This window comes from Myiozetetes cayanensis, unplaced genomic scaffold (assembly GCF_022539395.1).
Source record: "Myiozetetes cayanensis isolate MyiCay16 unplaced genomic scaffold, myiCay2020 scf21, whole genome shotgun sequence".
In the NCBI taxonomy this organism is placed as follows: Eukaryota; Metazoa; Chordata; class Aves; order Passeriformes; family Tyrannidae; genus Myiozetetes; species Myiozetetes cayanensis.
Genome location: NW_026087423.1, coordinates 4,364,842 through 4,390,960, shown reverse-complemented (window position 1 = coordinate 4,390,960; position 26,119 = coordinate 4,364,842). Strand labels below are relative to the sequence as shown.

Genomic DNA, 26,119 nt, shown 5'->3' with positions numbered 1-26,119 from the left:
CAAAGCTAATGGCTCTTGCAAGGCTTGTACCAAAGCACCCCACACTGTCAAACCCCACCTTCTTTGAAGTTTTACTTCCTGACAATCCTACCATTATGTACAGGATCCCAACAATTCAGTCAGTTAATAGTATGAATGTTACATGAGGGCTGCATCTGGATTTCTGCTCAAATTTTACATATTTAATGTTTAAAGGCTTTCCTGCACATGTCTAAGATATTTATACAGATACTGTGCTGCTGCTTGTGGTGATGTGAAAAATGCAGAATGACATGCAGGTGTTGTAGACCTCATTCAGGCCTGGTTAGGAAAACAAATAAACATCAATCACAATTTAAATTAATCAGGACTGCCTGAGGACCATGTCCTAAAGCTCTGAGGATGCAGAAACACAGGACTTTGGAATTCTTTTCCTGCTGATTCACCCTGTGAAACTACCTCCCCTGCCACCGTGGGAGAAAGGTAATTAGCTACTTCCCAGTAATGTAGCATCTCTGTATCTATCTAGGTATGCATCTAAGAGTATGGAAAAGCAAATAATCTCTGTAAAATTCACTCCGTGCTGCTGGGATCCAGGCAAGGGACACCAGAGTAGGAACAGATGTTCCTGCAATACCCTGCCAAATATCTCACTTGGAGGAACAGCACCGTGTCTGTCCTATGCAGAGTGTCCTCTCCCTAAAATTCCTGCCCTGACATCCCTGGTGCTCCCATACCTGCGGCCAAGAACTCAGCTGCCCCTCCACAGCACCTCGAGAAGCAGGGAACCCTTCCTACCTCACCCACAACTCCCCAGCAGCGGCCCCTTCTCAAACCCTCCCTCCCTTTGGGAACACCACCTTTGCGGAGCAGCCTGATCCCCACTCCACAGCCCCTCAGGGACCACCTACGCTGTCCCCACACTAATCCCCCGGGAAATGTCCCCACACCACGTCCCCTCAGGGCCGGCCCTATTCCCCACATCGCCTCAGCGACAACCATTCCCCCCAGCCCCCGAGAACAGCCCTCATCCCCCACCAAACCCCCTTTGGCGAACAGCGTCGCACCCGTGCCCCCATTCCGCGTCTCCCCTGAGGAAAGACCCCCTCTCTACACGCCGTATTCCCTCAGGGAATTCCAGGGAATCCCTCACACCACAGCCCATCCCCGGGATCTCCCGCTCCCCTCAGAGCGCCGGCCCCGCCCCGGCCCCGCCCCCCGCGCGCTCCCCGCCCTCCCGCGCGGGCCGCGGCACAGGCGGTGCGGGAAGATGGCGGCGCGGAGCAGGTACTGGCAGGGCAGGGGGGGCGGGGCTGGTGCTGTCATTGTCGCTGTCATTGTCACTGTCCGGGGCCGGCAGCCCTGTGTGACAGCCGGCACCCCGCGAGCGGGGGGCGTGAGGAGCAGCTGGGGCGCTGGGCCGGCCTCCCCCCGGTCGGGAGCCACAACCTCTCCCTCCTCTCCCGCTGACGTTTCCCTACCGCGGCGAACGCCGCTGTCTCCGCTGCCTCGGCCCCGTCCTTGGCATGTGCGAGGAGCCTTGTGCTCGTGCCCCAGGCTGGAAGGGAAGATAAGGGCTTTACGTATTTTAAGGAAGAGAAGCGTGTGGCCTTTGATAATTTTAACTCGGTTTCACAGTCTGTAGGTGTCAGTGTTCAAGTGTTGAGTAGGAATGGGTCGATGGGGGGCAGTTGCAGCCCCTCGGGTTATGCAATCCCGGGGTACGATGGCTCTGAGAAGGACCTGGCCGGGCACCGACAGCCCTTTGCAGGACATATCCTCTTACAGGTTGTGCTTTTTATAACAACTAAACTGATTAAAGAATAGCGTTTCTAGGCCACAATTCTGTGTTCTGAGAACGCACAGCCCATCCACCTTCTCTGAGAACCTGGAGCAAAGCCCTCGTGCACAGAGCGCTGTCACCCCCGGCTCGGTGCCGGCAGCCGAGGGATGTCTCTTGTCCAGAGACTGAAGTCACCGAGGGGCTGAATTAACGTGGAATTCCCTGGCAGTTCCCCTCCTACAGCCTCCAATCGGGTGGCAGAGGCGGGAGGTCAGCACTCCCCCAGACACTTGTACCCACCAAGGTCAGGCTGTCAGGAGCAGGGACGGTGAGACTATTCAGTCTTGTCATCTTTACCTATTTTTAGACAGATTTCAGTGTAAGGAGGACACTGATTTTCCTGTGTTGGGCGCTAGAAACAATGTGGGTAGGAGCTTCGGGTCTGCAGGGAGGAGGTGTTGTGCCCTTGCTCAGTGCTGATCCGGCTGAGGAAGTGCCACGTCCCGGAATGCCCTGCCCTGCCCCGGCAGCAGGAACAGCTCCTGGGGCTCCTGTGGAGCCAAGACAGCTCATCTGTTCTGGCTGTGCATTTTTTATAGGCTGTCGTGTATGAAGGCTAATAAATGTCCTGAATACTAATGCCTTGGGCTGTAGCTAGGTTTGAATATTTTTTCCTCCATTACTTTTTAGGGTTTGAAAACTTTTCTGGCAAATTTAAGTCTAATGCTAACTGGATTACTTCCGTTTTTGACTGCCTTCAAAGTAGCCCACAGGCTTCCAGCTTGCTGATGAGCAAGTGCTCCTTTTACCCGGGGTGGTTTAATATGTTGTAAAACAGGCCTTGTAATAGCCCAGATTGGTGTAGGTCTGGTGTGTGACCCAGCAGTGTCAGCTGACCTCGTTGTTCGTGACAAATGACGTGTTGCTCTGTAAAACATACAGGTTCTGCAGCAGTGGGGACTCTCTGCCTTGCTAAGGAAATATTATCCTGGCAGATGATGCAGCACTGTGGCATGTTTAGCACCTGCTAACAGGAATCTGGGTTTTGGGGAGGGTCTGTCCTGTCACATTTGGGTTACCATGAAGGTAGAGTGAACTATTCCACCCCATTGCCGTGGGACAGGTGAACACTGCAGCTCTTTGTCCTTGGCTAATGGTAAAGCACTGTTAGCGAGTGTCTGTAGTACCATTATGTGATTTCTGGACAAGAAATCTGCTATTTGTAGAATCTTCTTCAAAATAAAGGGATTATGTTTGTTTGTAACTCAGTAGATACCTGAATTTAATTGTTTAAATTCTTTATAATCACTTCCTGGGATTGAATGGCCCCAAGTGATGCAATAGCTTGTAAGCTAATGAAGTAACTCTCAGTGTATATCTGATCAGGAGCAGATGAAAGGCCAGAGGGCCAAATGAAGACATCCCAGCTGTGCTATTGCATCTCAGGAATGAGTGGGTTGCCCAAAGACCTGCCAGGCCTGGTTATTCCCAAGGACTTGAGCCTGTTGGTGTGGGAATGCTGCCCCTCTCCCCTGTGATCCTGCCTGACAGCAGGATGGGCTTGCCAGGCCACACTCAAGTACTTGTTTAAACTTGCTTATTTACAGGCTTTGAGCAGTTCTTGTACAACTGGATGGCTCCTTTTCAGATTTATTAGAAACATGAAATGAAATATATAATATTAAACATATGAAAATCCTGGTTTAACCTTTTCCCTATGTTGGGCAGTTCCAAGTGTGTTTTCTGTGTTTTCAGAGGGGCAGAACCACTCTCACTGCAAACAGAGTGGTAAAACAAATTCTAAAGAAGAGCTGCTGTACCTGGCAGCCTTTTTACTTTTCCAGCTACACCACTGGTCTAACAAATACCATTACTGCTTCATAAAATCTACAGCTTTTCCAGGTACTCCTTCCCCCCCACCAGGATGGTGAGGAAAAAGGTGCATGAACCAAATCATGCCTCTTTAAATAGTTGCTGTTGTAGGAGGTTCCTAAATGACACACCTGAGTAGCACCTCGGTGGAGATGGAATAATCCCAAGTGCTAAACAATCATTATAAAATTTACCACTCCATTTGCAAGCAGGGCTTGTTTTGATCAGCATGGCTGAATTCAGCTCTGCCCTTCCTAAACATTACCTTGGGATGGCAGTACCTGTTATGGCAGAAGCCTCTGATTGTAAGATTGTCACTGCACTGAACTGCTGACATTTGCATTATTGAACATCTGTGCTTAAGCAACTCTTGCTGTTTGTTGTTTGCAGTTTGGTGTGGAGCTGTGCCCTCCTGGTCCAGAAGAACCTGTGTGTCAGAGCTGGGGGCCTGGGGAAGAGGCCTCCTTCCAGGACGTTTTTCAGTGGTAAGGGATGGCTTGTGCCTACCAGGGCTTTTAAATTCAGGGTTACTCCACCTTAAGCAAATTATAGTCTCATACTGGGGAATATGAGTTTCTTGAAATAAAAGCAGAAGTGGGAGTGCAGCATCAGAGAACAGTTTATGGCATTTCCACAGATACAAGCTTGCAAATTGTGTTTTACTCCTCTGGTGTTATGTTTTCCAGATAGTAAAAGAAGTGTATTTACTTCTTTCATAAGGTTCATTATGAGCTGTTATTCATTGCTTTTAAGCTTTTCAAAACATCTCTTTTTTTTTTCCTAGTGAGGATGATCCCTTTATAGCAAATTAAAACCCATTAACCATAGTTTTATTTTTCTTAATTTCTGCACATTAGTTAGTTTTCTGAGGCGTCTACAGTTCAGAAATTCCTTTTTTAAAGACACAATATAGCTTACCAGAGTGATTCACGTTAGGACAGTGGTTTTATATTTAAAAACCCCTGCTTTAATGAACTCACAGGGAGCAGGCCAGGGGTGCCCGTGTCCTTGTTTTGTTGGACAGGATCATGGAGGGGACCTGGAAGAGTCTGTGGGTGTTGGCTGAGAGGTCTTTGTAGTAGCACAGTCCTGAATAAAGAGCCTGCCAGCTGAAATGATTTCTGTTCTCAGTACACAAGCCAGGGGAATAATGATAGACACGAGGTGACACCGAGAAGGGCAATACCAAACTCTCTATATAATGCATAATAGAAAGCAACATACTCATAATTAGAATATTCAACTGTTTTACCTGCTTTGTAGTGCAGCTCCTACCAGATGTTCACCTCAAAAAGCCTGAGAAATTCTGACTTCATCAGTTTATCAGGCCTGTAAGAAAGAAAACTTATAAATATCATTTTTATATTTCAATCTGTACTTGTAATTTTAATAAATCAGGAAATCAAAGTAGGTTTACATGAAATGCTTAGGAGTTGGTTAAAATAGTACTTCCACTCAGAGTTCCTCTGGCTGGGTAATGCTGGAAGAGCAGATATTATTTGTTTTTAAGAAATATTTGTTTGTGAACTTGTAGTATATGCATTGTCATATGTTAGTACCATAACTGCATAGAGTCTTCAGTTTTGTTTCCTTGCCAGCTGAGCTATTGATCCCATTTTCTGGATCCATTTTTTTGTGTTAACTTGCCTGTCCAAATCCTTTGTCTGGCATGTCATATATGGATATTTCATTATTGAAAAAGATGCTTACACAGATGAGTAGAAACAGCAGCTCTTTGTTGTCTAGAAATCCAAGATAGTCGTTGCAGAAAAAATCCTGGGAAGCTGAGACACATCATGCAAAGTTGTTCATCACGTGGAAGAAAAGGTCATTTTAGTCCAAGTTAGCTTTGAGTTTTGAACAAATCAGCTTTTTAGCCAGTCATTTTCTAATTCATTGAGCTTTCAGACTCTGATTTGCATGTAAATCTAGATGACTTGCACGTGATGTCATTAGAAAGAAAAGATAACTCCTTAGTTTTCTCTCTGCCCCTTGTAACAGCCTCCTCCAAGTGTTTGTGTCCTTTCCTAGAAAGAATTCTTAATTAGGTCAGAGTAATGAAGCAGCACTCCTGACTGCAGAAACCAGAGCACATCTGCCTTCTGCACTTTTTCATCCTGCTTTTTTGATGTTTCTGAGGGAATGTGTCTTTTTCACCTGTTCCAGAGCAAGAATTGGTTGTTTTCATTCTCATTGCTGACTATAATCGGTGTTTAAGAGAATTCTGAAACAGATTAACTTTATCTGTCGGGAATTCAGATTTAGGGTAGTATCTAAAAATGTTATTAGCACATCAATAGTCCTGCACCTTTTCCCTCTTGTCCTGGACTTGTTTCTAGTGGTTTATGTGCCAAGACATGAGTTTTCCACGCACTCTCGTGCTGCTTCCCAGGGAGCTGCAGCAGCATCGGCAGAGAGCAAGATGTTCAGCTGCCACCTGAGCAGGGCCAGCTGCCTGAACAGGGATTTGTTTCAGAATCAGTTACCACGGGCTTTGTCTCAGAATTTCTAAACTTGTGTGAATTTCATTCGTGTCTGAAAGGTGTGGGACTTCATTTTGTTGGGGCAGAAGCAGTGGCGTGCTGGGTGCCTTTGCAACCATCGGTCACAGAGGTGCTGTTTCATCAGTGGGGAGATGGGGAAAAGTCCACTCCTCATTTATCAGGAGATAAAGTTGTGTTTGCCGTGGCTTGTGGAACACAGATGGTTTGGTCTCCAGCACAGGCAGAGAAACGTTCACATCCTTGCAGTCAAGAGGCTCTTGGGGCAGAAACTTCCCTGGATTCAAACCCAAGAGCCGTTCCCCCTGAGGGGGTTTGGTTTGGGAATTTGCTGAGCTCTGCTGAAACAGCTGAGCAGCTTTGCTAACTTAGAAGCAGGGATGTGGTGGAAGGGAGTTAAAGGCTTTAGGGCTCAGGAGTGTGGTTGGACTGTGTACAGACATTTCTGTTGAAACACTGATGCAAAAGTTGAAAGGTTGTAGAGTCTGTAAACTCAAATAAGTCTGTCTTTATAAACGTTTAGCTGTTCTGAATGATTCCTCCCCTTTACTGAGCATTTTTAGAATCTTTACTGTAAGTGCAGTTGTTGTCTTGTTTGTTTACTGAGTTTGGGTTTCAGATTCTTTTTTCTAAGTAAGAACAGAGCTGATTTTGTATTATGTTGTATTTTAGGATACATAATTTAAGCAATGTTTTAAATCACAGATGTAGGAAAGAAATTATCCAAAAATATTACTTTGTTAAAACAAAATGTGAACAAGAATTACTTTTATTGGGCATCTTTTTGCAGCATCATGGCTGAATGCTTCTAATCAAAGCTACTACTTGGAACTAAAGCTTCCCAGACTGCAAAACAATTGTGCTTTGTCCCTGTGCGTGCCTAGAAATAGAGGTGGTGTTTAGTGAATTCTTTTTGTTGCTAATGCATCCTTTCATAGTCAAACCCTAAGCCTGACTTTGCTGTTGTGGAAATAACTCCAGTCAGGATCAGAATTGGTTCCTCTGGGCCTTTTCTGTCCTCATTGCTGAGAAGTTGGGACTGACTGTTACACAGGTTGGAGCAGCACATTCCAATGCTGATGTAGCCCTGAACGGGTTGGTTTTCTCTGCTTTGGAAGGGAAGATTTGGAAGGGAAGCACTCCCCTGGCTGTGCTGGCCCTGTGCTTGGGCTGTGGCTCAGTGACCACGCAGTGCTCTTGTTCCTCAGTGACTGGAGATTGGTGTGATGCAGGAGGAGCTTGGGAGTTACTCTGTGGAAAATAGACATAAATACTACGTGTCTTTTTTTGTTTTGTTTTGTTTTTTTCCCGTGGTGATCTGTATTACAGCAGGAATGTGACTGTTTTCCTGCTTACCAGGAAAACTGACACCTTACTAAAGCAGGTCATCATTTCCTTCCTTCTTCCAGTTAGCTGGAATTCTGGGGATCCCCTGACTGGAATGAAAGCTTTAATGACTCAGAAGCACCAAGTACTTTGCATTAATACAGCCTGTTCCCCAGCAACTGATTATTCTGCATAATACCAACATTCTCACAGTTGGAAAGTAGGATAGTGCTCTCAGACACTCATTTTATGTATTTCTCCATGGGGCTTTCAAGGAGTGCATGTTATATATTTTGGGGAGAAGAATGTTGCAAGCATGTGGGGTGAGGGATGAGGCTAAAGCCACTGATGACCCATTAGTGTTGGTCAGCTGAGTTTCAGCACCTTGCTGAGCTGCAGTAACTCAGGAGCATCTGCACATCCCTTCTGTGTCCCAGAGTTGTTTCCTGAGCTCATTTTCATCCCCTGAGCTCACAGCCCCCACTGCACAGAAGTGCTTTGTGTTTACTGTGTAGCTGTTCTCTCCCTGAGGTCTGTGTTTGTGCTGCAGACAGGAAGAAGCTCCACACTGCTCCGCTGGGACAAGTGTTCCGCCTGCGCCCCTTCCACGTCCTGGTGGCTACGGGTGGAGGATATGCAGGATACAGAAAATATGAGGATTACAAGTTGGAACAGCTGGAGAAGAGGGGCATAGAGGTGCCTGTGAGGCTTGCAAGTGACTGGGAGGTAAGAAACTTGGGGCAGTTTTATTTCTGCCACGTTTGATGCAAAGCTCCTTGGCTTCTATTCCAACAAGGGAATGTTGAGTTCATCCTCTACTGCCAATGCCTCGTGGAACTAAAGTTTCTGTCACTTAAAGAACCCCTTTTGGCTGAAGTGGTGGTTCATTAGGAACTGCCAGTGACTCCTCCATCTTTTACTGTGGCTGACACCATATATACTTTACAAGGAGATGGAATTAATGCCTGGTTAATAAAAATCTACCCGTTTCCCTGATGAATATACAGCAAGACCTTTTTTCATAGGTAACACCTGGGTCTGTAGTGCCTTCTGCTGATCCTGAGGGATTTTTGCCTTTTCCTTCTGGATTCCAAGGAGTTTAGAAATTATTGTGGGATTGCAGTGTGTGTATCAGATTCCCAGGTCAAATACCACTGCAGCACTGAAGTAAGAAATACCTCATTACTTCCTCCAACTGCTGTATCACCTCTGAAGTATTAAATATAATTTACAACTCCATGTTAAGAGTTGTATATGTGGTTTTCTTCCACAAGTTTAAAGTGTTTAAAATATATATGATGTTCTTCCAAACAGCCAGGTGAGTGCCTGTTTCGGTGCCATTTCTGAAGGCAAGGAGTTAAAAATTCTAGGACTGTAAGGAGATGCTTCAGTGTGACCTTTAGCATCCCCTTTCTTTGCATTCCTGAGCACACTGCCTGTGTGAGTGATTTGGCCACATGCCTGTGGGGGACTGGGCTGGAATCTCTAAATTCATTTCACTAGAGACTCAAATCAGATATGACCCAGACAGTGCAGATGCCAGCAGCTCAGGCTGTGATAGCTCCTGAGAAATCTGTCTGTAAGTCTCTCCTCTGTATATTCCTTTCCTGCTGAAGCTTGTTTCAAACAGGTTCTGATTAAAAAGGAACTGGTAAGTGTCCATGGAGTATTCATGTAACAAGGCAATGTCAGTCCAATTTTGATACTCAAAAACAAATTTTCTTTTGTTATTGTTCATACTTTTAGGTAGGAAATTAGTTATTTCTCTCATTAAATTTGCTTTTTTTCATTACTGATATGCTGGTTTGTTGTTATTTGGTGAAGCTGTGAGTATTGCTTTTGATGGAACAGCTCTAAAGGATTTGGTTTTTACAGTGGGGAATCACACGAAGAGTTTCACACTGATAGGCAGGACCTCAAATGCAGCAGATCCCAGTAGGAGACACTAACAAGATGTCCCAGTCCTTCCTGATGTGCTTCAGTTCTGTTGAATGCTTCTGTGGGAGGGAAAGGAAGCTTGACAGTTATGAGGGAAAAGAGAAACTGTTCGGACATTGTTAGAAATATTCCAAACAATGACGGATTCAAGAAAAATAAGAGCTGCATTGTTCCTTTGTATCGGAGAGTGGAGTGTCCTTTTTGCTGACCTATCAATTTGCATTATTCTGGGTTGTTGCATCACTGGAAGCACACTTAGGAATGTGGCAGAGGGGTGTTGTCTTGTTTTTAGGGCAGAATAAGCCTTTGCATAGGCAAAAAGAGACCAAGTGTGATTGAATGGGCTGTGAAAGAGTAATGCAGAACAAGAAGCTGCTGCACGTGCCCTCCCTGCTGAGCCTGCCACTCTGAAGTTCTGATTCCACAGTGCCAATCTGGTGTTCCTACGGGAATAAGGACCATCTCCCACCTGCCAGCTCTGTGTGTAAGGCAGATCCCCTGCTCCTGAGCAGAAGACAGGCATGAAATGGGTAATCCTCACCCTGTTGTGCAGGCAGGGAAGCTCTTCCTGCTGCAGAGATAAAGTGTTGGGATCCTCACAGAGCTGTGCATGGCTTTTGATTGAATTGCAGAGGGAGTTACACTCCTGGATGGCTTTGTTTTGCTTGAGATGTACAAAAGAATGGGGGAAACATGAATCTGGTTCAAGTCAAGTGTCCCTTAAGTTTCTCCACAGGGAAAGGCAGAACTATTGTTTCTTCAGCACAGACCTTTTGTTCCTGTAATTTTCTTAGAGACATTATGTTGCTAATAGCTTGAGCTGATTAAGGCCTTAGTGTCTCCTACTAGGAATACCAGTGGGGATCAGCTTTCATTTAATTAGATGAGGTAAAGCAGAGGGCTTGGAGGGAGACAGGTAGATGTTTATCAGATGGATGGAAGCTTATTGTTCCAAATCCTTGCTGTCACCCAAGCTTCCTGGCTGGGATCTGCATGCATGGCATGTTGTTCATATGCTAACTAGAGGCATTTTGCCTCTCACGTGGGCATTGGGGCTGTTTTGATACAGGATCAAAGAATGACTGTGGGAAACCTTGGCCAGAGGGTGAGTTTGGAGGAACAGAGTGACCAGGTGAACAAAGAGTTTATCTCTAGAGAGAGGAACTTCTTGTAAGTGTCCTTTGCTTCCATAGTTTTTCTGTTTCCTGTAAGCAAAAAGCAGCAGTTTGTTGGAGTGACATGGGCCAGGAAAAGTCCAGTGAACCTGTAGGGAAGTGATGCTGTGACAGTGGATAATACAGATGAGGGATTAAGTCACAGTTCTGTCCTGTTCCAACTGCAGCTTCTTGTCACAGGCCACAGTTTTGGAAAACAGCTTAATACAGCAGGGAAGTGCTTGAAGACAGGTTTAGGATCTTGATTCTCTCGAGGGTAAAAACAACAGAGTTTTTCCTACTGATGTCAGAAAGTGCTTGTATTTATGGAGGAGGATACTGGAGCTCTTGGCAATACAATACAGAAAGTGCTTTTTTTGGCCCAGGGGAGACATTTAGTATTATGGTAAGAGGTGTGTATCAAGTTCAGGAAAGAGCTAATAATGGAAGGGTGTCTGATTATTTTTTTTAATCCAACATAATCTCCAGTTGATTGGTCTCTTATTCCTCATTCTTGCTCCTGTGTTGTGGTGTTTGGAGTTTTATTGGAGCAAACATGCAATTACAAAAAAAATTTATTCCTTATAGAGTGACCCAAGGCACACAGCAAAGGTGGTGAGAAAATGTTGAAATTGGTGACAACAGCATCAAAACATGTGAAGGATGTGATGGTGCAAATGCTTTTCTCAGCTGTCCTGGAAAATTGAACCTAGTAAAATCAGTTTGTTTTTTTTAAAATCTGACCAGTGGGATGGCTTTTGACTAGATGAGTCTGTTCTACCTCGTGCAACTTCCTGAGCATCTTGTGGGATTATGGAGCGATTTATCTGAGCGTTTGGGGAGCAGTTCGTGAGTCTGTAGCAATACTTTCCTGCTTCGGCTGCCTGTGAGGGATTGTGTTCCCGCACCGGGACCAGAGGTGGGGAGCGCTCTCGGAGCTGTGCGATGTACAGCACCCGCACCGCTGCCTTGTTCCCGGCCAGCGGCTGATGACGGGCCCTCCTTGGTCCCGACCCTCGCTGTGCAGCCCCTGGTCCCGCGAGTGCCGTCGTGTCCCGGAGCCCTCCGGGCTCTTCTTTTTCGGTTCTCCTGCCCTGGCTCCTCCTCCGAAGGGGCCGGGGCCCTGCGGGCAGGGCTGGGTGAGGCGGGGCAGGGCCGGCCCCGCCGCTTCCTTAAGGCGAGGAGGGGCCGAAGCGGGGCCGGGAGCGAGCGGAGCGCGGGCGGCGGGGGACCGTGGGACCGTGTGACCGTGGGACCGTGTGCCGTGCCCGGCAGGTAGGTGGGGACCTGCAGCCGCCCTGCGCTGCCCCGCCCGGGGCAGAGGGGACCCCGGGGGCGGCGGGAGGGGGGGTTCGCATCCCGCTGCTTTGTTCACGTGTCTGAAAACTGCTTTGGAAGGAAGGGTCGGGGCCGCGTTTCGGCGGTTGGAGGCGAAAAGGCGGGACGGGACGGAGGGGACCTCCCTGGGCATCAGGTAAGGGCCGCGGGACCGCAGGGCAGATGTGCGAGGGCGGGCGGCCAGGCGTGGTTCACCGCCGGTCTGTGTCTTGCTGGAAGTTTCAGGAGAGATGTTCCAAAGTCTCGGCTCTCTCATGAGTAATCCCTGAGTAGATGTAAAGAGAATGAGTCTCCTGGGCCGGCCTTATCGGAGTCCAGAGTCCCGCGGGGAGGGCGGGGGGCGAGGAGCAGCCTCTGCGCAGCTTCCGCCGGGCGCTGCTCCGTGCGGAGGATGGAGCGCGGCTGCTGCTTCCTTCGGAGAGCCTGTGCGGAACCGAGAGCTGGCTCTGCTGAGATCTCAGGCTAAAATAACGCGGGGGTGGGCTGGCGGTAGTGTTCTAAACCATGAATCGGAAATTATTACTACAAAGTATTTAAAGGGTGCCGTCAAGTTTCATGTCGCTTTGCAAAGTAAATAAAACTTCTTGCTTCACAGAAGAGATCTTTGTGATTGTGGAACAGGCTTTGCACGGAATTGAGAATTCAGGTTTAAGTTTCAGAAATAATCCAGCTTTCTCTCTGCCTTTTTTTCCGCCCTGTTCATAGAAAGCAACTGAAACAGGAATGTAAAGTTAGGGGAAAACAATCAGATGTTTCTTCATAATACATGAAGAGAAAATATAAAGAAAGGCTTCTTCGTCTGAGAAGTAAAGAATTTCGGACAGGAAGGGTGGCTGAAGCCGAGCGGGGTACGTTTCCTTAGGCAGCGCCGGGAAGTGGACGGGGAGCGGTGCCGGTCCCGTTGGCTGATCCCTGTTCCCGGAGAGCCGGCAGCGAAGGCGCTGCCCGCCAATCCCGGGCCTTGGCTCGGACAGCGCTCGGGTTTCCCGGCAGCATCAGCGCAGTTCTCTTGTGCTCTCGGCGTTCAGGAGCCTCCTGACTGGGTGTGGAGCATCCAGTGTTCCTCCTGCTGGGCTGGCTCCGGACGAGGCTGGGTGGGAGCAGCGACGACGTGTCTGGAATTAAACAGTCACTGCTGGGAAAGGAACGGGACCTTACGAACGGTCAGCGAGGGCTTCGCCCCTCAGTGCAAGACCGTATTTTTACTGGCACTTGAATACAGCACTGGGATGCTTTCCGTGCATTTTTTAAACAGTAGTTCTGTTACCAAATGTAGAAAGTGTGACCAGCGGGCTTTGAGTGCCCCGACCGGCACATTCCAAGCCTAATGATTCACGCCTACGGTTAAACCGAGGCTGCAGGTTTGAAGTTAGTTGCATATTAGTCTTTCTTGCAACTGCCTCGCTATTTTTTAAAACTTGAGGGAAGGGCTTGAGGTGGTAATGACAAGTAATTAAATGAGGTCACTGGATTTGACGCTCATTTGAGCTGACAGAGCAGAACGGTGTTGCATGGCTGGCAGATTAGCAGTTCTCCATGAGATAATAATTCTCCAGGGACTGATACCTGCTGGTAACTGCTGCCTTATTTACCTAACGGGGATTGTGGAGTAGTTCAGACGGGTGGGAGAGTTTGGTACAGGTGTCCAACCTCCTCCAAACCGACAATTGTAGGATTCTCCTCTAAGCTGATGGCAGGCTTTGGGCACTGCCTGCAGCCTGAGAGGTCCAGCTGTTGAGATGCCATTCTGTGAGATCCTCTGTCATGAGCTGATGGATGAGCAGTTCTTGTTCTTTCCCATGGAAAGCAGGTAAACTCAGGGTGGGTTTTTCCTTTCAGCCTTCTTACCCTGTAGGAAGTGCAGGCTGCTTGTGGGGCAGCCACAGCAGGGGTGGCAGCTTGCCACGTGTGTCAGCATTTCAGCAGGACTCAGGTGCTGACATCCTGGTGAGTGTAACGGGGGCAGTAGCACAGAGCTTAAGAGAAACTTCTTACTCAGCTGAGCTCAGGTATTTTAAGAAGGGGAGAAGAAAAAGCTTTTAACAGCAGTGCTTCTCCCTTCCTGGAGAGGAATCTCTCTTGCACTTTGCTTTGGACCAAAGTGTGGTACTTCCCACTGCACTGGGCTGCAGAACATTTCCGTGCCTGTTTTTAGGGAGCAGGTCAGACATTCAGCTTGTTCCATGCTTTTACAGAGTCAGGCTTATTCAGTCTAGAATATAATAGATGCTTGAAAATGTTTTGGGGGTAAGATAGAATTTACTGAAAGAGCTCGTGGGTTACCTCCCTTACCCTAAAGGGAAGAGTCCTGAAGGGAGGGCAGACAAGGCTTGTGTCTGCTCTGCTGTCTGCAGAGTCCTGCAAGGGGGAAGGTCTGCACGGAGGAGGGGGGATTGGGAGCAGGGTGCCAGCCCAGCTGTGGGCTGGGGACTCTGCTGCTCCTGCCCCGCTCCACCAGTGCCAAACAAACTCTCCCCACAGTTCTGTGAACCCCCATGTTCAGTGTGAGAAAGGTTTCCATCTTGGCCTGATGAAGTGTCTTGGAAACAATGTTGTCAAATTAGCCTGCTGCTGTTTAACGTGAAGTATTTCGTGGTGGTAATTTCTAATGTTCCTGGTGAATCAAGAGAAATGGCTCCTCGTTGCTTTTCTTTGGGTTTTGGTGGGATTTTGGGTAACTGCTTTCATCATTTGACTAGACAGATGGCTTCATTTTTGTTGAGTGGGAGTTTCTTGTGCCAGCCAGAGAAAGACTGAATGATATTTTAAATAGGAAAACAAAAAGAGTTGGCAGAGAGCTCAGGGAGGAAGGAGTATGTTTTGAGTGCTCTCAGTTAATCTCAAATTTGCCTTCTTTCAATTAGCTGGAATTTTTTTTTTAATATGCAGTTGTTAAAATTCAGGCTTAAACAACAACAGGCACACACAGGTCTTACAGAATAATACCATAGAAAGTTTTCTCCCTGAAAAAGTACTCTAATGCAGGGTCTCCAGAGGTGTTTCCAGGGAGTATCAGTAATATTTGGAGTTGAAGGCCAATCAAAATACACAATTACTGCTAGAATATTTTCCTTTAGAGGCCTGAGTGGGATGCCATTAGCTAGTTAATTCTGGCTTTTCCTGCTGGTCCTCCCACCACTCCTGCCTTATCCCTAATACAATACAACCCTTTCCCTCAGTCAGAGCAGCAGTGCTCTTTTTGATCTACCCTCTTAGGCACACAGCTTTCACGGTGCTTAGAAAGCTTTGGGAACAAGGAGTTGTGTTGTGTTGTTTTGTTTTGTTTTGTTTTAAACCCAGCCTTCAGCAGAAAAACAAAGTGAAATGGAGCCACTAGAGACTTAGCCCTGAAATTGTTCTGAGTAGTTAGTTTAATCTCGAGGTGAGATGTAGCTACCTGACTTCCACTGTCTGACCAGGGGCTGGTTTCAGGCTCCCTGAACAATCCAGACCCACTCACAGGAGATGCAGAAAATCTCTGTTTTGCAATGTGGTCTAAGGGGTCAAAGAGGGAAATCTCTTTACGTACATTTAGAATGTTCAGATAGAAACACTGTCTTTAAAAACCTAACCAGCTTCCTTTACCCCTGTTTTGTGTTTTATTTCTGCTGGGCATAAAAACAGTGACAGTGCTGAGAGTCACGTAAGAGACACAACTTTATACCCAGTTCTCAAGCTGGCCCCAAGACTGGCTTGTTTTGTATGGATCTAGTTATTTGTAGAATGCCTTTTCCCTGCTCCCTCTGTGAGTCTTTGGGAATGAAAAAAGACTTGAGGAGGTGGAAGTTTGTGCCTGGCAAGGGTTGTAAGATGATAGAGAGCCATCCCTTTTCTTTCTGTTTCCTTCCCAAGCTGGACACTGAGAGCAGGGAAGGAATTTTGGTGCCCGTCAGTCCAGAAGTCTTTCAGCGGCAGCTGCAGCACTGCAGAATTGGAGCTGAGGGTTGTCTCCTCCTCCTCTCCGCCCCATTCCTCCTCCCAGCCTGGCGCTCGGGCTGCTCTGGGATGAGCTGTGCGAGCCCGGCTGGCTGCTGCCCTCACCGGCGCGCTGCTGCCCGGCAGGCCGGCACTGCAGGGGCCTTTGGGGGAGTTGGGTTTCAATGGCCACCCCGACTAGCGAGAAGCAAGGACTGCTCCTATGGACAGCTCGTCTTTGTCTTGTGCGGAGTCGGCTTTGTAGTGGGATGTTGAAATATGACACGATGCCTGTTTGTTTGCAATAGCTGCAACCCTCGTAGCAGAGATTCAAGTGGGAAACAGAGAGGGAATCCAGAGACAAACCAGCGGGGGATTTAGGAACTGTGACGCCGAGTCCTCTCTGCTGTGCCGGAGCAAGCAAAGGAAAGAGAGGTAGAGGAAAAAAGACTGAGCCTTGCAACAGCCATCACCTGACGATGTGTCAGTCAAACACCCTGCAGGGACCAGATCTGCACACAGGGAAATGGTGAGATGCTATAAAGCTTTATCTAACCCTCCACCCTCTTGCTACAACCTCCACAAAGTTAAAATCCATGTCCGGAGGCTGCGTTCAGGGAACGGCGGCAGCAGCAGCTGTGCCGGGGACCAGCACCCACAGCTGGAGAGCCCAGGCCCGACTGGCTCTGCCGGTGGGACACCAAGTAGGAGAACTCGTTTCAGGTACTGTTCGGTGTTTTGTGCTTTGCAGGAACGGTAACTGAGGGGGAGGGAGGCCGGGAGGGTTTCTGGGCAGGAGGAGACGGAGCCATCTGCGAAGCTTTTGTTTGGCCTAATTACTATAAAGCTCCTTACGCACCGCGCCGGCGGGAAGGGCAGGCTGTTCCGCGGCAAGGGGGATGAGGAGAGGCTTTTGTTCCTTTCCTTTCTCCTCTCCATCACTGGGAGAATGGAAAAATTAGTTGAGGGGCCGCTCTGAAACCAGGCCAAGGCAGTGAGAAGCCCGAGGGCTCCGGAGCGATGCAGCTCTGCAGGGATTGGTCCAGGAGCGACTGCAGTGAAGGGGGGGAGAGCAGCAGGAGGGGGAGCCGGACCCAGCCCGGCTCCCGGCCCGGCTGGGGGGGTGAGGATGGGAGGGGGAATGTGAAGTGTCCTTTCCTATTCCCATGGCAGTCCCACCTCCTGCTGAGAAGTGGCTTTAACTGTGCTGAGATAACGCTTTTGCTCAGGGCTCTGTTTACCCCTTGCATTGTGATGCACAGATCATTCTCTGTTTGTTATTTATTAATTCCTGGGGGGAAAGAAGTTGTGTTCACTGCAGAAAAAAATCTCTGAGCCACAGGCACCATCTTGCATTTCAGAGTGGTGGCAGTCATACCTGCCTGCATGGCATTTTAATTCTGGTCCAAGTTTTGGAAAGAACGAGTTGGCAAGAAAATCCCCTTTAAATTCTCAGCTTCTTTCCATCTTGGAAGGACATAGGCAGTACGTTTGTAGTTCATCCTTCATGTCACAGAGTCCCTTGAGAGAGGGAGCTGTTGGGAGCAGCCAGGCCATCCCACTGGAGTTTGTGAGGCTGTTGTGAGGGCACATCACCATGTCCCAACTGCAGGGGAACAGTTTACCAGCCAGGAGTTCAGTCAGTGCCAGGTTTGAATAGTTTGCCCTCAGGTGAGCAGACTTCCATTTGATAATGTGACCTTGGAAGTGCCAATGGTTTCTCCATGAGCAGAAGCCAAAGAATAAATGGGGACCTGAAGGGTTTTACATCCAGACCTCCTGCCAGGGCCTGAGCTGAGGCTGAGTAGCTTTTCCCTCTGAGAGTTACAAGGTCAACTCCTCCCCGTGGCCATTTGTGCAAAAGGAGACCCCTCTCAGGACATCCATGTGACAAAAAATCAGAGATGCAGCTGGTTGTGAGGCAGAGGAGTTGGTTATTGTGCTCTGGAGACCAGATTGTCTGGCAGCAGTAGCAATATTGGCTTTGTCCACACCTTCCCTGTTCACAACCAGGGTACCAGGGAAGGTTTTAAGACCTTGGAAGATGTCTTTTGGCATCAGGTATTTGTATTAACTACCTTAGGAGTGCCACTCCTGCTGTTTCTCAAGCACTTGTTTCCTAAAGTTAATGAGTGACCAACAGGTCTGTAAATTTGACTCCAGCATCTCTTGGGATATAAAATACAACTTGAGGCACAATCTATCAATATGCCTTCAATGCACGAACCCTCGGAGGGACCTCAACTCATTAGGTTTCAAAGACTTCTTTCATCAAAGTATCTGTTCTTTCCATAAATTTGCCCCTTGGTAGAGTGGTTTAAGTCCCAGCATCACAAATTCCCAGCTTTCAGAATATTGTTTGCTGCCCACTCTGGCTATCCAACAGCTGGAGCAGTCCAAGAAATGTTTTCTGGGGTTTTAATCTTCTGATATTTGGGAGAAACACCTTTATGCTTTGTTATTTCCACTTAAATTCTCATGTTATTATTTGGATGAACCATCTGTGACTTAGTTTTCAAATGCCACCTGCAAGTGGTCTTGTCTTTCATTTTTGTGTTATTCCTCAAATGTGACCTGTGCAGTGAACACCATCTTTTGGGCAGGGGATTTTTCTTCTTTTGGGGTTTTTTTGGGGTTTTTTAGGTTCGCCTATTTTGGGAAGGGGAAGAACTGACCAAAATAAAGGAGCGCAGACGTGCAGAATCAATGCTGAAGTAACGTTTAGCAGCAATAAGTCGTGCCCAGCTGTCAGAGCTGGTGGCTCTGCAGCCGAGATGCCTGACCCTGTGCTGTTGTGTGTAATCTTGCAGGTTGCAGTTCCCCCAGCTGGCCCTGAGGCGGAGGTTGGGCCAGCTGAGCTGTATGTCTAGGCCTGCTCTGAAACTCCGTTCTTGGCCTCTGACTATTCTCTATTACCTTCTGCCTTTCGGTGCCCTTAAACCCCTGACCAGAGTGGGATGGAGGCCCATGAGCAGGGTAAGTGTGAGCAGGGCTGCGCTTCGGTTCCTTCAGTTAGGACAGGCTGCTGATGGCTGCTGGGAAAGCAGAGATGTAACTCATGTTTCGGAGGTGTGTTGACTAATTGCTTCACAGACTTTTTCAGTAGCAGAGAATTTGTCCTGTAACAGTCAGGGAAAATCAACAGAAACTTGTGAATGAGTTCAGTCACCTCCCAGGTTCAGGGCTAGGACAAGGCAGACCAAACCTCCTGGCAGGTTCCCTTTCCTGGCCACCTTGGAATGGTCTCTGGCTTTCTGTTATTTTTGCACTGGGGAGGGTTTGTTCCTCAGGTTCCTTGAGCATTTGTGATCCAGCCTGTCCAGATGATGTGCAGCTCTGCTGTGACACTGTTGAGAGCAGGGTGTGGATGCCTTGCACGTGGTTATTCTCCCCACAAATCATGCCATTTCAGAATGCAACAACCACACAAATATTTTGATTGAAAACTACAACAAAATTGCCATTCTTAGGACTGTTTGCTGTTCTGTTTGATTCCATCAACTTGAAAGCAAGGTTCTTTTGAAGAGAAGGGGTTATTAGGAAATAGCACTTTTGGCAATTGGTGTGATTTTTTTGTAGTTCTAACTGCATATTCTCTGTGTTGGTGGAAAACAAAGCAAAATTTATTTTAGAAATTAATACTCTATAAGGTCAGCTTAAAAAACCAAGGTACTGTTTATTTAGAAGGTTTTATCTGAGGTAAGATTAGGTTGGTATTTTCATTCTGAAATATCACTGTATGGACATGGGATGGTGATTTGTAAGTGAAATCTTAATTTGCTGTATTTTATAGGATGAACAGGCTCTGAGCCAGTGTGTTCTGTCTCTGTTTATGGCTGTATTTTGCAAGACATTTTGAAGGATATGATTAAGAATAAATGATGACTCTCACTAAGAAAAAAAGCCAACAAGTTTTAGCTGAGCTGTACTGTTCAAAAACACAGCACCAGAGTCAGCAGACCACCAGTTCTTCTCCAAAACTGGTTTCAGAGTGTTCAGTTCCTTTGGTCCACATCCTCCAGCCCCCCCAATTACGTCATGGCCACGTGAGCTTTTTGGCTGACAGGAAGTACCACAAACCCCAGAAGAGTTGTCTGCTGGAATTATCAACAGGAAGTTGCTGTCATCTGTCTACTTACATCAACAGCAGATACCTCTTACCAACTTCATTTCATTTGTTTTCCTTGCTAGTAAAACTCAGGCTTATTGCAAGTCCAGAGGTACATTTCTGCAGAAGTAAAGGCACTTAATTTAATACTCTTGCAATTAGCAACTCCCATTGTTGTGAGAGAAGGAGTAAGGCTGGTGTAAGTTTATTCTGGTGTAGCTGCATCCACATGGGTATGTTTCTTTAATGGTGCTGGAGTCACAGCTCACAGGACTGGGATGTGGAAACACAGTAAATGCATCTGAGGAGCAGGTCATCAAACACTGGGACATTAGTTTTCAGTCAGTTTTCATTTGGTTATTCACAAAAATTTGGTAGTGTGAAACCTTTGTGATTAACGTTCTACTGGAATGTGTGCAATGTCTCTTATTTTCTGTAAGCCTCACATGGGCAGCTTCCAGTAACTTGAATGTGGAGCTTCAGCCTGCAGGGCACTGGGAATTCTGTCTTCAGTGGAAGGTTACAGTAACCCACAGTTCGAGGGAGGGTTTGCAGGCAGTGTGATCCTCTCTGAGGCACAGGGAGAGGCCCTCAGTGAGCCGGTGCCGCTCTTTCCGCAGGTCGCTCTGTACAAGTCGGTCCCAACTCGGCTGCTCTCGCGGGCCTGGGGGCGCCTGAACCAGGTGGAGTTGCCCACGTGGCTCCGTAAGCCGGTGTACAGCCTGTACATCTGGACCTTCGGCGTCAACATGAAGGAGGCGGCTGTGGAGGATCTGCACCACTACAGGAACCTCAGCGAGTTCTTCCGCAGGAAGCTGAAGCCGCAAGCGCGGCCGGTGTGCGGCGTGCACAGCGTGGTGAGGGGGGAGGGACGTGGGGAGGGAGGGAGGGATGCACGGCGTGGTGAGGGACAGCTCTGCCAGCTCCCCTCAGCCCCAGGGACACAGCGCTGCTTCAGGAGGAAGGAAGGAAGGAACTAATGTGTCTCATTTCTTTCTCCTCGCTGTAGATTAGTCCCTCTGATGGAAAGATCCTGAATTTCGGGCAGGTAAAAAACTGTGAGGTGGAGCAAGTAAAAGGGGTCACTTATTCTCTGGAGTCTTTCCTGGGACCTCGTGTCTCCACAGAGGAACTGCATTTTAGTCAGGGTGAGTTCTGTGTCAGTTCTGCATTTATTCTGCTCTGCTCTTGCGGTGTTCTTGGAGATCATGAGAAAAGAAATTGCTTTTCCTCCCCCTTCTCTTTCTTGCATTACCAGGAACAAAAGCAGGTCTGATTTTTTTTTTAATTTGGGGATGAACATGTCACTGGTTTAGTTCTTCTCTTTCTCACCAATGGCTTTATAGTGTCATGCCAGACTCATTCTGATTATCTGAATTTCATTGCTTGGTTCCTACCCTTGGCTCTAAGTTCTGTCACTATGCTGAGGCTGGAGCCCTCCTGCTGTCACACTGAAACAGGCCCAAGCACCTGGACACCACAAACTCTCTAAGCTGCCCCTTAACAAGATTCATGCTCAGTGCTGACCCTCTGATGACCGACTGGTGCTGTTACTGCTCTGCTGCACCAGCACTGAGAGAAGAGTATCTTTAACCCCTTCCTTTCCCTGCTTTCTCTGCAGCCCCACCTGGTAACTCTTTTCAGCAACAACTGGTGACCAAGAAGGGGAACGAGCTGTACCACTGTGTGATCTACCTTGCTCCAGGGGACTATCACTGCTTCCACTCGCCCACCGACTGGACGGTGTCGCACCGACGGCATTTCCCAGGTTGGTGTCTGTTCCTGGGAAAAGCTCTGGAGGGAAGCACTGCCATGGCCACTGCTGAGACACAGCAGTGCAGCAGCTGTGCAGACACATGAGAGATAATGGCAGCAAAGGGATTTGTCACAAATAGTGATGAGTGTTACAGCACTGTGGTTTACCAGGACAAGCCATATATAAGTGGTGCAAACACCAATACTGTGTTCAAGCTCTTTGAGTTCTTTGAAATACCTGACCTGATTTGTTCCTGAACACTGTTTATTCAGTTTGCACCTGAAATACAGATAGTTCTGCAGATCACGAGACAGTAGCCTGAAGTGTGATCTCTGCTTGTGCTTGGCAAAGAAAGTGCAACTAAACAGTTGCACTGCTGGAGCTGGGATCGGAAGTTTTGCAGACCATCATACTCTAGCTCAGCAGAGAAAAATATTTTACTTCTTGGCATGTGGCAAAAACCTAAGTATTTGGATTGGGTTTCAAACACCCTGAGAGACATGACCTGCCACACACATCCTTCTGTGACCCCTTTGTTTTCATCACAGCCTTCCCTCTCATTCTCTCTGCCAAGCATTTGCCTCTCTTCCTACAAACAAGTGACATTGTTTACTGGATCAGCCACAGTCACACTGGAAGCACCATCTGGGTGGCATTACAATGCTGCTACAAACCACACCACCTAACCTGAATATTTCCTGCCTTGTGCAGGCTCTCTGATGTCTGTGAATCCCGGAGTTGCTCGCTGGATCAAGGAGCTGTTCTGCCACAACGAGCGGGTTGTCCTTTCGGGGGACTGGAAGCACGGCTTCTTCTCCCTGACAGCGGTGGGGGCCACAAACGTGGGCTCCATCCGCATCTACTTCGACCAGGTGAGCAGGGCTGTAGCAGCAGCTTGCTGGGTTGGATGGTTGAGGTTGGCACAGCATAACAGAGTTACCAAAAAAAAAAAAAAAATCTTATTACCCTGAAATTTGGGTGTTTCTCATACTGATGTTCTAAGACTGATCTAAACATCGTGGCCAATATAGACTACTACTTTAATATTTCTATTGCACCTTTGAATTGTGAGTTCTTGCATTGAAAATGCCTGAGCATCTGCAGTCTGCAGCTGTGGCAATGAACACTGAAATCCTCAAGTGACAGTTTCTTCCTTCTCTGTACAGGACTTGCACACCAACAGTCCAAGTTACTCTAAAGGTTCCTACAATGACTTCAGCTTCATATCCAACAACAACAAGGAGGGAATCCCCATGAGGAAAGGGGAACATTTAGGGGAATTTAATTTAGGCTCCACGATCGTCCTGATCTTTGAGGCACCCAAGGACTTCAAATTCAACCTCAAGGCCGGACAGAAAATCCGCTTTGGAGAAGCGCTGGGCTCTCTATAGAAACTGTCTCAGCAAGAAGATTTTCTATACAAAGGGACTCTTTTCACACCACCGAGTGTTTCACTTTACAAAGTCCTTATCACTCAGCAGGACCTGGGTGAGGAGAAGATGTCACTGCTGTGTTAACCTGGAGAGTATTTGCTCTACATTTACCTGCTGCTGAATGTAGAAACTGAACTGAGTGATCATGGATGTATCGGGTACAGCTGCCTTTAAAGATGCTGCCCATGGAGGTTTCTGTCCCACCCTGTGCCTGTTTCATGTTCTCCCCTCAATGTGCCACAGGATAATTATGTTCTTAAGTCCCTTTTAAGCCTTCTGAGGCTGTGCAGGTGCACTGGGGAGGGGTGGAGATGACCTGTGTTTAAAGGGACACTGACAGGCTGAGTCAGACCTTGTACTTTGTAGCTGCAATATTTGTTTTTCAGACCTTGAGTAAAGAATATGTTCTCATATTTATTTTGTTCTAAGAAACTCTGCTGAATTTGTTACATAAAGACAGCCTGTGAATGCACACAGAGCCAAACAGTGACATTGGCTGGTGTGGCTTCACAGCCCAAACAAAGCAAAACATGCAACAGAGCATCACCAGAAAGAATTACACTCAGCCAGGTTTTCCACTGTTGGAGAACTCCAGTGCTTTTGCCTGACATTGTCCCTTTAAAAATGGACTTTGCACTGTATTTTAAACCTGCAAACACTGTGTCTACATTCCAGACAACAGCACTTGTCATCTTGGGATTTTCTTTTAAAAAACAAACAAACAAACCCAGGCAGAGGTGTGTGTCCTATTCCTAATCCATGGGTTTATTTTGCTACTCCAGGCCTTAAAGTTTTTGTCTGTATGAGAGACAGTTACTTCATCTCTTGGATTATGGAGTTGGAAGACACAGGGAATGTTTTTCTTACGTGATGTGATAGCAACTAAACTATGTTTTTACTTTCTGCTATGTATCTTCATTACTGCTTTGTCACTAAATTATTGAAGAATTAATTCCTCTATTACAGAACAGCTTCAGATACTTCAGGACCATTTTTTATTGCTCAGAATGAAATGCCCTATGCACTGACTGTGTTTAAAAACACATTGAAGAAATCCCACATTGCCAACCAGGTGCCAACCTGGCCCTCCCTTGACCGGCAACAATTTCATCTCACTCAAAATATTAAAATAATCCCACACTGGCTCTAACTTCTGCCCTCTTACTTAATGCTAGGAATGTGCTGGGGGCTGAAAGCTCAGGGCTGAAGCTTCATCCACAGTAAAATTTTAAGAGTTCATGTCAAGAAGAGTTCAAATCTCACACCTGGGATCTGTTGCAGGTAGCACCATGTGGTGCTGACAGAAACCGCTGCCAAAGTGAAGAGGAATTGAGTTTTAAAGCAATGCATCATTGTTTTTGGAGAATAAACTGTTTCAGGTCCCAGCACTCAAACATTTAGAAGTGCTTGTGCTGTCCAGAGCCTGTTGGAGTGGACATGCTTATGAAACCTGCCTTTCTGCTTTTGAAAGATTTCTCATAGTCCTTCCTTGCTTGAGCTACTTTTCTGCTACTTCAAGGAGTCAGGCTTTGAGCAGCTCTGATCTCCCAAAGAAACCCTTTTCTTCTTTGTATGCACTGCAGAAAATAGAACATCATTTTGTTGTCCAGATGTCCAGTTTGCCAAGTCCTGTATGCTTAGCTTGTCATCAGGGAGGAAGGGATGATGAACTGCCTCTAAGTGATGCAGCCCAGCCCTGGCTCAGGTGATGGTGGTGGCTATGGGGGGGACAAGCTGGAGAAGATTCCTTTGGCTCCAGGAGTCAGTGTTTCCTCACTTTACACAGGGAGGAGTTTGAAAGCTTGAAGTGGCTCTCAGCCACCTATCTTGTTAAACTTCTTGGCATTAGCAAGGTTACTCCTGCAGCAGTATAGTACCAGATGCAAAGTTGTTTTTTTTTAAACCTTTGAGAGTGAGAAAAGGGTAAGTCAAATATCAACCCCAAGAGGATAAAGTTATGGTGAGATTTTTGATTAAACTTCAATGTTGTGTTAACAGTAGAAAGCAAATTTGTTCCAGTGGATGAGAGAAAAAGACAAGTGAATCTTTTTCCCACTTTTCCACTGGGGCCTGTGAAATCCAGATACAGCCAAAGGAAGTTTAAGCTTTAATTTCTTCCTACTCAGCATCATCATCCACAGTATGTGAAGGTTACTGTTAGCCTCTGATGGAGGATGGATTACCTGATGTTTGCTTTATTGGAAAGCTCAGGAGGAGGAGAGGATCCAGCAGGTGGCTGTTTTTAGGAGGGTTTTAATACTGTGCAGAGTGAGCTAATAACCCAACATTGCTCATGATGCAGGGCCAGCAACACACCCAGAACTGAAAGCAGAGTTCCTCGAGGGTACTGATAATGCTGTGAATTTCTCCTGCCTGGAGAATCCATTTAATTCAACTGTATCAGTAGCACGGTATTTTTGTATGTCAAAGTGTATGACTTACTGACATGAACTCATTTAATTGCAAACATTTTGAAATAAAGAGTCTTATCTGTGTTGCTTATCTTTCTGGCACAACAGGGTAACCTAAACTAGGTACTTCAAGTGCAGCACAAGGTAAATGGAGCTCCAATGTAACTTTTAATCGGCTTTAGTAACAAAACAAGCAAAAATATTTTAACTTAATTTATCAAATATAAATGCTGTCCATAGAATAAGTGAATGTACACATCTCTTCCATTCTCCCCTGCTATCAAAGGGGCAAAAATTCCTACCCCTGAGCTGGCAGGTTGGTTCAGAGGCATTACAGATCCAGGGCCAGCTGGATCTCACGCAGGCGGGCGAGCAGGCTCTGCACGTGCTGTCTGTCTGTCTGCTGTGCTTGGCTCAGGGAGTCGATCCTCACCTGCAGCTGCAAGGAAAGAGGAGAGCATGAGCTGTGTGTACAGCAAGAGCTGCTCCAGCAGCCTTTGTGTTATCCCCCTTAGAGCCAGTTAAGGGACAGGAGTTCCCTTGGGAACAGCTCTGCTGTGGAGTCAGAGGTACCAGAGCGGTCCCACACCTGGTGTAGGAACGTG

At 47.2% G+C, this 26,119-nt stretch overlaps 2 protein-coding genes across 18 annotated transcripts in view; one reads left to right on the top strand and one right to left on the bottom strand.

The window, feature by feature from the left end:
* The first annotated feature begins 1,224 nt into the window (after positions 1 to 1,224).
* Positions 1,225 to 25,605, top strand: PISD (phosphatidylserine decarboxylase). 6 transcript variants are annotated; one of them, XM_050318143.1, is made up of 8 exons: positions 1,225 to 1,266; positions 4,025 to 4,119; positions 8,012 to 8,187; positions 20,535 to 20,771; positions 20,924 to 21,062; positions 21,536 to 21,682; positions 22,382 to 22,542; positions 22,837 to 25,605. In XM_050318143.1, the coding sequence occupies exons 1-8, from the start codon at positions 1,250 to 1,252 to the stop codon at positions 23,059 to 23,061; spliced, it is 1,197 nt and encodes a 398-aa protein (XP_050174100.1). In that variant the 5' UTR covers positions 1,225 to 1,249; the 3' UTR covers positions 23,062 to 25,605. The 6 variants fall into 6 exon arrangements, with proteins under 6 accessions (XP_050174100.1, XP_050174097.1, XP_050174098.1 ...); XM_050318140.1 differs by lacking the exons at positions 1,225 to 1,266; positions 4,025 to 4,119 and adding exons at positions 16,115 to 16,529; positions 18,617 to 18,782 and having other exon boundaries at positions 8,045 to 8,187; XM_050318141.1 differs by lacking the exons at positions 1,225 to 1,266; positions 4,025 to 4,119; positions 8,012 to 8,187 and adding exons at positions 11,806 to 11,828; positions 16,115 to 16,529; positions 18,617 to 18,782.
* Positions 22,426 to 26,119, bottom strand: part of SFI1 (SFI1 centrin binding protein) — a 28,182-nt gene continuing 24,488 nt past the window's right edge. For 9 of the 12 annotated variants that reach the window (XR_007629253.1, XM_050318127.1, XM_050318129.1 and 6 more), the window contains 2 exons: positions 25,817 to 25,953; positions 22,426 to 22,568 (listed from right to left, as the gene is read on the bottom strand). Coding sequence is in view for 10 of the 12 variants with exons in the window: in XM_050318127.1 (XP_050174084.1) it covers positions 25,846 to 25,953 (108 nt within the window). In the remaining 2 variants the exon portion in view is untranslated. Of the gene's footprint in view, positions 22,569 to 23,815; positions 25,954 to 26,119 lie in introns of those variants that run through there. The other 3 variants (XM_050318128.1, XM_050318137.1, XM_050318136.1) reach the window with 1 other exon arrangement.